The following is a 12,345-nucleotide window of genomic DNA, read 5'->3' on the forward strand; positions in this document are numbered from 1 at the left end:
AAAAATGCTGGAATGATTTACTATTTCTTTCTCTAGCTCATTTTCACAGATGAGAAAATTGAGGCAAATAGGATTAAGTGACATGCCAAGCAAGGATCACACAGCCAGTAAGTGTCTGTCCTGATTTGAACTCAGGAGAATGAGTCTTCTGACTCGAAGCACAAGCTGCCACCTGACCTGTTAAAAAGGATGAAATTTTTGGGCCCTGAGGTGTGGGTGAAAATGTCACTTTTATTATTGGTGAAAAAATCCGAGCTTTGTCTCCAGGTATGGCCCATATACTATATAGATGCATATACTATAAGATGGAGCATGTGCTAGGTAACTGTTTCTCTAAAACCTGTTTCAACTAGGATTCCTATTCACCAATTAAATATTTATTAAGTGCCTACTATGTGCCAGGAATTGAGAAACACTTATTAAGTGCCAACTATATGCCCCGATCTCAGCCCTTTTTGTAGTGGCTAGAAACTGGATATTGAATAGATGTCCATCAGTTGGAGAATGGCTGAGTAAATTGTGGTATGTGAATTTTTGGAATATTACTGTTCTGTAAGAAATGACCAGCAGGATGATTTCAGAAAGGCCTGGAGAGACTTACACGAACTGATGCTGAGTGAAATGAGCAGAACCAGGAGATCATTATATACTTCAACAACAATACTACATGATCAATTCTGATTTTCAACAATGAGAGGATCCAATTCAGCTCCAATTGATCAGTAAAGAATACAATCAGTTACACTCAGCTAAAGAACACTGGGAAAATGAGTGTGGATCACAACATAGCATTTATACTCCTGTTGTTTACTTGCATTTTTGGTTTTTTTCCCAGGTTATTTTTACCTTCTTTCTAAATTCAATTTTTCTTGTGCAACAAAAGAAGTGTATAAATATGTATACAAATATTGTATTTAACATATACTTTAACATGTTTAACATGTATGGGACTATCTGCCATTTAGGGGAGGAGGTGGGAGGAAGGAAGGGAAAAGTTGGAACAGAAGTTTTTGCAAGGGTCAGTATTGAAAAATTACCCATGAATATGTTTTGTATATAAATAACTATTTTAAAAAACCCTATATGCCCAGATCTGTTAGGTTCTGGGGACATGCCCTCAAAGAGTTTAAATTTTATCAGCAGCAGACACCATGTTCATAGGTAAATAATAGAGATAGCTATATATAGATGTGTATATCTATGTATACATACATATAGAATAATAAGGATCATTAACAACTGAGGAAATTTTAAAAAGGTTTCTTGAAGGAGGTAGCACTAAAACTGAGATGACGGTGAAAGTACGGAAGTGGGAGAGAATCATAGAGAGAACAAGCCCATCTGGCTAGAATATAGAGGATGGTGACCTGTAATCATCCTGGAAAAAGTTGAGCTAGAGTCAGATTTTGAACCATTTTCAATGCAAGAGATATTTGAATTTTAACCTAAAACCAACGAGGAACCCATGAAGATTACTAAGCACAGTGACATGTTCAGAAATGCTTCCTAGATAGAGATAAGCTCTCACTTCCAACAAGCACGTCTGACTATGTCATACTGATACTAAAGTTTTTGTGGCTCCCTATTGCCTGTGGGTTAAAATTTCAATTCCTCTTTGGTATTTAAAAGTCCTTCATCCGGCTCATCCTTTTAAGATGATTCTACTTTACTCCACTTCACATACTCCTATGTTTTAGCCAAAATATTTAGCTTGCTATTCCCCAAAGAAGAGAACAATAAAAACTTCACGGAAGGTCTTCAAGGGGAAGGATAGTATGGAGCAATCTATCCTAAGTTTTAAAAAACAAAGTGAAGTCATGGAGACTAGAGGCAAGAGAAGGGGACAGAAGGTCCATTTTGGGTTGAACATGGACATTATTAAGGGGAGTAGGATGAGATTGGGCTGGAAAAGTAAATTGGTGCCTTGAATGCCAGAATCAGGAGTTTCACTTTGGGGATGCTGAGGTACCACTGAAGGGAAGGATGAAGGACTGAGCAGAGGGGACAGAGTAGAGGTAGGGAAGTCAGTTTTGTTGTTCATAACAATGGCAATGAAAGGTGATTGTAGTCACAGTGGAGAGATTGAAAAGAACCAAAAGGATTTGGCACCTGCCTGAACACATATTAAGGAGAAGAATCAAAGCTTTAAGCCTAGGTGACAGGGAGGGAAGATACTGTCCAACAAAATCGGACAAGAGAAAGATTGGAGGAGGTTTGAAGATGAGGGGCTTAGTTTGGGGCCCATGAAGTTTGAGATACTAATGGGTATCCTGGAATCAGAGAGGTAATTTAGAGGACCTTGAAGTGATCAGTCTCTCTTGTCCTTTCCCTCAATATTTAGTTTTAAGAATTTTGTTTTTTCTCTTTTCAGTACATACTTTAATTATTGGTAGGGTGTCATTAGTACACACACTTTATTGACTCTGGAAGTAAATTGCTTTCCACAATAGCTGGACTTCACCAACAAGACGTTAGGTGTGCATGTTCAACCTGTCACCCTTTTTTCGACAATCTCTATTTTACTTTTCTAATATCTTTGCCGATCTCTTCAATGTGAAGTAGAACAATGTGTGTGCAATGTGCACACTTTACATGTTCAAAATTAAGGCTGCAGTGAAGTCACACATGGGCAAGTACTACCAGAAACACCTCAGATTCATTATGCATTTGATTTCGAATTAATTTTTGGTTGTTGAGTTCAGAAACTTTATTTACTATTGCCAAATTTTTTCTGATCCATCACATTTCAGTTACAGAGTTTAAAATTTGGTCTAGAGTACATACACATCAATGAACTCATGGGTAGGCTTTTTGAATTTGTTTTGTCTTTTGAGTAACTTCAACTTAGAACACGTTCAACAACTTCTGGAATTTTAGGCAGAAATTGTTATCTGGAATGACTCATAATGAGTAATTTCTCCTAAGTAGGTAAAGATGACAAATATTCAGTAGTCTGGTCAGTGCAGGTACAAATAATTAACTTGAGAATATTGTTGGAAAAAAACAAGAAACAGAAGATAGTATTATATTTGAGAAACTGCACAATGTTTTTGACCTTAAACTGCTTCTTGAAACATAAACCCAATAATACCAATATTCTCCTGGGATGCTAAATATCAAGTTTTAAATGTTGCAAAGCTCTGTGTGTGTGTGTGTCTCACAACCACCTCCTGACATAAATACAAGAGGTATTATTCTCACTTTACAGATGAGAAAAATGAAACTCAGAAATAAAAGGTACTTGTCCATGGTCCTACCAAATTAGTACATGTCAGAGACACTTCTTGAATCCAAGTGTCTCCTGATTCCAGTCCAAGCACTCTTTTCCATTACCCAGTGCTGTCACAGAAATGCTAACATTTCTTTTCCATTTCTTAAGTCTGCTGACCTTCCAGTTTCATCTATAAATTTTCCTTGGATGACTTGGCCAAGTTGGGTCTCAGGCCAAAATTTCTGTTAGAAATCCCTACCCCTTTTCATTGTTTTATGTGTAGTACTGATAAATTTTATACCATCTGGGTCTGAAAGGTTGCACAAATGAGCCTACATTCTAAAAAGGTTTTGTGCCGAGGGGAAAGTCCATTAATTTGTGGAATGCCGTAACTAGTTATGGTATTGCAATGTAATATTATTATGGGGTAAGAAATAATGAAGGGGATGGTTTCAGAAAAACCTGGGAAGACTTAAATGAACTAATGAAGGAGAAATGAGCAGAACCAGGAGAAAAATCTATGCATAAGAGTAATATTGTAACACTAACCACAATCAACTGTGAAAGACTTAGCTGTTCTGATCAATATGATCCATTTCAGTTCCAAAGAATTCATGATGAAAATGGTATCCATCTCCAGAGAATTGATAAACTCTGAGAGCAAATTGAAACCTTTTTTTCACTTTATTTTTCTTGTTCCACCCACCTAACATGATTTAATACTGAAACGTTTTGCATGAGCTTATCTTTTCAATGGGTGAGGAAAGGGCTAAAGGAAAAGAATTTAAAACTGAAATTTTTTTTTACATTCATGTTTAAACAATTTTAAATGGCAAAGGCGATGGTGTCAGAGAAACCCGGAAAGATTTGCATGAACAGATACAAAGTGAAGTGAACAGAATTAGGAGAACAATCTATACAATAACAATATTATAAAGTTAATTTTCAAAGACTTAAAAACTGAAATGACTAACTGCATGCAGTTCCAAAGAATTCATGATGAAAAATGCAGTCCACCTCAGTGAGAGAGAGGTGATAGATTCAGAGAGCAAATAAAATCATATTTTCCATGTTTTTTTTTTTGGGGGGGGGGGAGGTTTGGACACAGCTAATTAAGGAATTTGTGCTACATATCTGTAAAGAGCTTTGTTGTTCTTGCCTTTTCTATGGGGGGGGGAAGAATTTGGAAATTAAAGTAACCTTAAGAAAAAAATTAAATGTTATTTGGGGCTCTCATTAAGACCAAATGTTTGATGACTTCTTCAAACTCTTCTGAGTTTATTATAGATATTGCTCTCTACTATCTTTACTCCTATAGCAAATGGTGAGAAATAGAATTAATGTCTTTCTACTTCTTATTTTTTATCCTCACTAGCTTATCTAAATAAGCTGACCAGAGACAGTTAAGAAAGTGTATATCCTGTATACCTGATGAGTATCAAGTTGCTTTTTGTCTGTTAAAATAAAGTAAACTTCATTTGGGCCATAAATTATGTCCAGTCTCCTGCTTTATGATTCTCCTCTAGAGGTAATCATGTTTTATAGCCATGAACTTTATGAAATAGTTTACAAGTCTTTGTGCTTTTTCATTTCTTAATGTTAAGCCGTATTTTCTACCTTTTTGTTGCTCTCCACCACTGATGCACAATTTTGCATCAAGGTAATGACCACTATGGTAAATTTTAACTTAGTTTGAATTTCTCAAGTTGTCAAAGTACTTTTCTGCTTCTACTCTGTAGAATTTTTCTACATCTTCTGTAGCACATATAATTGTCTTTATGGTTATCTTTTTGCTTACACTCATACTGAGTATTACAAGATAGGATGACCTAATGTACTATAAAATGATGCTTCTCTTTGCTAGGGCCACTATTCTATCTAAGTACAACTTCTTTCCATCCTTTAGTTTAGTTAATTGTAAAAAATATAAATATTGATATAGCTTCCTTTAAGCATATGTCCATTTGTTGGCTGTTGGACAAAAATCTTATAGTGGTCCTAGTGTTAAAATAACAGCTACAGACTGTTTAAAAACACTGCTTCTTGCACTTCTCTTTTCCTTTTTCTGCCACTCTCTCACCATCACTGCAGATGTGAAAAATGAATAACTTATACATAATAACTAAACAAACTATAAGATATATCAATTTAATAAAACACCACAGCACTGTAAGGAATTACAACAGAAGGAAATGAGAGAAACATGAAAGGATCTGTATGGTGTGATTCAGAATAAAAGAACAAAATACATGACTTTACAGTGTAAATAACAAAATACAGAGCAAATGATATTGGAACTATCCCACTAAAGTTGAAGCATGCATATGTAACTGGCCAATTTCAAAAGTGGAAAGTGAAATATACTATCAATTGCAATCATACCATTTGATTTTTATTTAACACATTTTTGAGAAACCAGCTTTGTAAGAAGATTCATCAGGGTGCTTCCTGGGAAGGGTAGGTTGAATTAAAACCACTTTTTTTTAAAAAAAATTTTTAATAGCTTTTTATTTACAAGTATTATGCATGGGTAATTTTAAGCATTGACAATTGCCAAACCTTTTGTTCCACTTTTTCCCCTCCTTCCCCCCATTCCCTCCCCGGGATGGCAGGTTGACCAATACATGTTAAATATGAAAAACCACTTTTTAAAGGAGGGGACCAGACAAGATTTGAAGGCCATTTTGCATTTTATAAGTTACCCTGACCAAGAAATGTATCCCCCACTGGCCAGCCTCTTGAGTGATACAAGCCTCTCTGTATTCCAATGGCCTGGTCCTCAGATAACAGACAATAGATATTGCTGGGACCACCTCCCAGCCTGTCTGTTTTATTCCAAAGTGAACTGGCACTTCTCTAGCATTGTCTTCAAGGTCACCTCCAAAACATGGGACACCAAGGAGAACTTTTGTGACATTAGAATTACCAGAAATTTGAAGGCAGTATAACTCTCCCAAAGGCAACACAGGACATCACTAACTCCATTCATATTTTCTGATGCAGTCCATAGGAAGATGATTTACACTTATTAAAAGGATTATCCTTGTTGGAAATTGAACAGAACAGTCAATTTTGTACAATTTTCTACAGCAGCCACAAAGTTGATGATAATAAGATCCTTATGATTTCAGAAAGGCCTGGAGAGACTTACACGAACTGATGCTGAGTGAAATGAGCAGGACCAGGAGATCATTATATACCTCAACAACAATACTAGATGATGACCAGTTCTGATGGATCAGGCCATCCTCAGCAACGAGATCAACCAAATCATTTCTAATGGAGCAGTAATGAACTGAACTAGCTATACCCAGAAAAAGAACTCTGGGAGATGACTAAAAACCATTACATTGAATTCCCAATCCCTATATTTATGCACACCTGCATTTTTGATTTCCTTCACAAGCTAATTGTACAATAATTCAGAGTCTGATTCTTTTTGTACAGCAAAATAATGTTTTGGTCATGTATACTTATTGTGTATCTAAGTTATATTTTAATATATTTAACATCTACTGGTCATCCTGCCATTTAGGGGAGGGGGTGGGGGGGGTAAGAGGTGAAAAATTGGAACAAGAGGTTTGGCAATTGTTAATGCTGTAAAGTTACCCATGTATATATCCTGTAAATAAAAGGCTATTAAATAAAAAAAAAAAAAAAAAAAAAAAAAAAGATAATAAGATCCTTAGAAACTTGAGTTCAAATCTTAACTCCAATGCTTTCTAGCTGCAGGACCCTGGAGGACCCACTTAAATCTGTCTTGACTCAAAGTTTCCTCTTCTATAAAATGTGGAGAATATAGAAACCCACTTCATAGGGTTGTGATGAGAAAATAGGTTCAGTGCTTTGGAAAACCTTAAAATGCTATAAAAATGCTATTTTCTTCTTAAAATAAGATCCTGTGACTATCTTAAAAGCTTTCTCTTCCATCAAGTTGTCTGTCATGCATGCTGAGTTTATAGAAGATTCCTTGGTAAATAATACCACAGGTAACTTTGATCAACAATCCTCTCTGGTGTTGTCAAGAATAAAAGAAGAAAACACGCTGGTCAAACCTGTCACTATTACGGAAGACGTCCAATGCAGACACCAAGTAGACAACAAAATCCTTAAAGATGATGAGTCTTCCAGATGTTTCCTTTGGCAGATGAAATTTTAGAATTCTTGGTCTTGATGTGATAAAGAACAGATCTGCCTCAGTGACATTTACCGTTAACTCAAAGGAGACTGGCATAATTCATAAAGGAAAAGCCAAGTACAGGAAAAATGCCAATGGTCCAGACTGAAATGCAATCGAGGGGAGAGTCAATCAGTACATCTGTCTTGGATGGGATATACAGATGGATGATCAGTTAGATCCCTAATTTGAAAGAGCAGATTGGATTACATTTGAGAAACTGCACAATGTTTTTGCCCTTAAGTTGCTCCCTAAAATAAAAACTCATCTCAACATCAATATTCTCCTGGGATGCTAAATGTTAGTGACAACTGGCATTTATATGATGCTTTAGAGGTTGCAAAGCATTATACATAATCTCATTTAAGCCTCAGAGTCACCCCCAAGGTAGACACTACAGGCATTATTCCCATTTTTCAGATAAACAACTAAGGCTCGGAGGATAAAGGATTTGTCTATGATCCTACAGATACATATTGGAAGCAGAATCCAACCTTCTGAAAACTAGGGACATTTGCCAGATTTCTGGCACATCAAGTTCTTAAAAAAGATTATGCATGACAATCAAATCAATCCTTTGGGATGCCATTAGTCTGGGCCAAAAGATCTTAACTCCAACACCAAAATGCTCTTTTGCTAGTTTTCATCTCTCTTAGGTTTCAATTCAATATAAACTATGTTTGTTTTTGCCTTTCTATCAAGCATCAAGCCATTAAGTGCTTTGGGTAGGTATGGTATTTGCTGTCCCACAACTTCAGAAGAAAGGCCAGGAGCAGGAGAGTCTGCCATCAGCACTCGTCGCTCTGTTGCAGGCCCCTGATCCTGCCAGTCAGGAGGCTCCTGTTAAGATTGTATGGAGCCTCATCACCTACAGGAGGTGATCAGTGTTGTATGTGGCCATGGCGACACACTCACCTGGGCTCTGGATGAAGGATCTCTCACACCTTCCCAGTCACCAAAGAATGCAGGAAGCAGGGCTGTGTGCTGATGCCTTCGATGAAAATGAAAAGAGCATCAAGCTCAGCTACTGCGCTGATGGCAAACTAACCCGAGAAGGCAGCAGGCCAAGACTAAATGCAGGCGGAGTTGGTATCCGACATTCTGATCACAGATTGTGTGCTCGAGCCCGACGCTGAGAGGCGTGAGTAGGGGGTTTCTCTGCCTCTGATGCCAGTTTGGGCCCAACAACTAAATCAAGAGTACAGTGGTTCTACGCACCCACCCACGCCACACCGTTACGCTAAATGAGAAATTCTGAACACCAAGGCCAGGTTCACTTACTGCAGCAGGGTACTTTTCAGGGATGTATGCCAAGGTGGAGTTGGCGTGATTGCCAGAGCTAAATCAGGGGTTGGGATCCCAGGCTGCCCACTAAACCCAAGGTCTACAGAGCCAGAAAACTGAAGCACTTCCCTTTGAATTGTCTTCGGAAGATTTGGAATTTTTCTGAGATTACACACGGAGGCCCTTTCTTGCGCTGGACTGCCAAGCGCTCCAGCTCTCACAGAGAGCACACCCCGTCGCCCAGGCATCAAGCACACCATTGCCTCAAAGGTGATTTCAGAGGGAACTTGTATAGGACAAGTGCCCATAGTAGTCACAAGTGGCTCAAGCACGCCCAGTTCTCTCTGAAGAGTTTCGGGATTAATCACGGGCCGAGGGAGATGGCCAAGTACCCCAAGCATGGCGTGCTACACACCAGGTGGCTCAGAACTCCATGAGCAAAGCCACCTGCGCCACACAGCCCACCTGCTCCTGGGGTGCGGCTTTCTGGCCTGAGACCGAATCACTCAGCCAAGCACACTGTCCCATGACCCCCGTGTCACGTTGTCATTGGTCCTCCTTGAGCACGAAGAAGAAACAAGAGCACACTCACACTGAACCATCCATCTCAAGCAATGGACCCATCCTTTGGTTGTTCTTGCTTTGGACCTGCGCAAATCCTTTTTTTCTACATGATATCAATCATGCTTTACTCTTTTTTTCCCTGAACCAATATATCCCTCATTCCATTGCTTTTTGGAGTATCTGTTTTTCCAAAGTTTCTATTCATTCTGGCCTATGATTAAATTCCGTTCAGTATATTCTTATGTATTTTTGACAAGAGTGCTTATAAACCTTAGGAAAAAGGTACCTTCTTCAGAAGTCAGGGATTTTAAAAGCTTACTTTCTAATTTAGCTATTTCTCTACAAACAGAAAAATGTAGAAACAATTCCAGTTAAGTTGAGCTAATTGTTTTGTTTTCCCCTCAAAGATTTACCTCCCCAAATGGGAGCTGACTTGAATTCTAATCATTAAAGTTAATTTGCACTCTCTAAACACAACTACTTTCAAAAGTAGGTTGAAAGACATAAGGAAACCATGGTGAAAGTTACAAATTGCTAGATATACTGAGAGCTTCAAAGAGAAGATGGCAACTGAACTGACTTGCAATGTTATCACTTTACTTTTCTTGTTTAGATAAAAGATAAATGGTAACAGTTCTCTTTGATGTCTCACAGATTTAAATATCATAAAGGATAAATATGCTTCAAAATGCTAAAGGGTTTTCATAAGAATATAGAGATAAATGATTTTTTTTACTGATTCCTTCTCATCTTTATAAGTTTTAGATAAAATCTATCACAGGAAAAAATGCTGATAAATATGGCTCACACAAATTAATCTGTAGCAAAATTGAACAGTAAAAAATGAAAAGAATTTCCTTTGATCTTAACAAGGTTTGCTAATTAGGCAAAACCATATTATGATCCAATTGCCAGAAAGTAAGGTAGTAGCAATACCTTATAATAATGTTACCCTATAATACAAGAGCTTTTAAATAAAAAAATTTATTTCTGTGTTGTTTTTCTAAAAACATATTAGATGGACCATTACAATGAATGTTTGTTTTATTCAGTTATGAAACAGAAATTCACTACTGATTAATACCATAAAATTCTAATTGTCAGACTGCAGGCCTTTCACTGTTTCACAGTGATGCTAATATTGTTTTTGTGATGCTGAATGCTGAGGACCACCTCTTGTCCTATTTCAACAGAGATAGGATTTTCTAATACAACTGCAGCTTGTTTCCAGTGCGACGTTTCACTTGATGTATCCAAGCTAATATCTTCATCAAGATATACATGATACCAAAATGGAATTGCAGTCACTTGTCCAGATTTACAAATCTTCACCTAAAAAAAAAAATTTTTTTTTTTAATTTTAAGAAATTCTAATAGCTTAAGCAAAGTCCCAATGTGTAATTCTCAGGATTTTGAAAATAATTTTGAATTGGTATACTTTCATTTTGTGCTAGTCATCAATATAAAATACAAAAGTCACTGAAGTGCATACAGTTTTAATAAAAGTTACAAGAGTGAAAAATAAGTCCAGGAGGACTATGGCTAGGTAAAGCAAGCAATCAGCTACAAGAAAACAGAGAGTAACTGTAAGAAGGAGAAAGTTTTTACATTTTTTTTTTTAGTATTAATATACATTTTTAATGCAAGAAAATTCTCTTCATGGCATATTAGGAATTTATTCTGTATAATTCTCATGTCTCCTGTGGATAAGTGAACAATAAACATATTAAGGAGCCACTTCTAAAAACAATTGGGATGGGGTGGAAATGACATAAGGGGATACAATTTTCAATGTGTACAAATGTCTCTGAGAAAGAAAAAATATACTGCATCATTCACTAATATCAGTGCTATGTTCAGAATTATATTTTCTATTAGGCTTTTAACAGAAGAAATACCATTAACTACTTGTAAAATATGTAAAATTTAAATTCTTCCTTTCTTTTTGGGATGTGGGGGTGGAATTTCCCTAAATCACCTGGGCCAGAAGTGTGGCAGTTATTCACAAGCCCAATCCCAATGCTGAGCAGTAAGGGAGCTTTAATCTACTTTATTTTTCTGACCTTGGTAGGTCTGTCCCTCCCTAGACAGCTTGGTGATGCTCCAAGCCTGGAGCATCAGTAGTCTTAATAAGGATATTCAATTGGCTTTAACCCTAATCTAGGATTCAAGAACTGAATCCAAGTAATCCACAAGCCTCAGACTCCTCCAGTAGCAGAGATTAGAGTTATGTGTTGCCAAACTCAGCAAAATGTACATTTTTCCCCTACAGAAAACAATACTACCTAAGAGAGATGTTTCTCAAGATACAATTCCACAACTAATATGGCAGAAACTAGGCATTGATCCACATTTAACACCGTACACCAAGATAAGGTCAAAATGGGTTCATGACCTAGGCATAAAGAATGAAATTATTAATAAATCAGAGGAACACAGGATAGTTTACCTCTCAGACCTGTGGAAGGGGAAGGTCTTTATGACCAAAGAAGAACTAGAGATCATTACTGATCACAAAATAGAAAATTTCGATTATACCAAACTGAAAAGTTTTTGTACAAACAAAACTAATGCAGACAAGATTAGAGAAGCAATAAACTGGGAAAATATTTTTTACAGTCAAAGATTCTGATAAAGGCCTCATTTCCAAAATATATAGAGAATTAACTCTAATTTATAAAAAATCAAGCCATTCTCCAAATGAAAAATGGTCAAAGGATATGAACAGACAATTCTCAGATGAAGAAACTGAAACTATTTCTAGTCATATGAAAAGACGCTCCAAGTCATTATTAATCAGAGAAATCAAATTAAGACAACTCCTAAGATACCACTAACCCTGTCAGATTGGCTAAGATGACAGGAAAAAATAATGATGATTGTTGGAGGGATGTGGGAAAACTGGGACATTGATGCATTGTTTGGTGGGTTGTGAAACCGAATCCAACCATTTTGGAAGTAGTTTGGAACTATGCTCAAAAAGTTATCAAACTGTGCATACCCTTTGATCCAAAGTGTTACTACTGGGATTATATCCCAAAGAGATTTAAGAAGGAAAGGGATTTGTGCTCGAATGTTTTGGCCCCTTTTGAGTGGCTAGAAACTGGAA

At 36.9% G+C, this 12,345-nt stretch overlaps 1 protein-coding gene across 1 annotated transcript in view; it reads right to left on the reverse strand.

The window, feature by feature from the left end:
• Nucleotides 1–10,201: 10,201 nt before the first annotated feature.
• The window catches only part of PRMT9 (protein arginine methyltransferase 9), a 44,223-nt gene continuing 42,079 nt past the window's right edge, over nucleotides 10,202–12,345 (reverse strand). Inside the window, exon 12 of the mRNA XM_031943771.1 lies at nucleotides 10,202–10,568. Within this exon, the coding sequence (XP_031799631.1) occupies nucleotides 10,353–10,568 (216 nt within the window). The 3' untranslated portion in view covers nucleotides 10,202–10,352. The remainder of the gene's footprint in view (nucleotides 10,569–12,345) is intronic.

Source organism: Sarcophilus harrisii, chromosome 6, assembly GCF_902635505.1.
Source record: "Sarcophilus harrisii chromosome 6, mSarHar1.11, whole genome shotgun sequence".
NCBI lineage: Eukaryota > Metazoa > Chordata > Mammalia > Dasyuromorphia > Dasyuridae > Sarcophilus > Sarcophilus harrisii.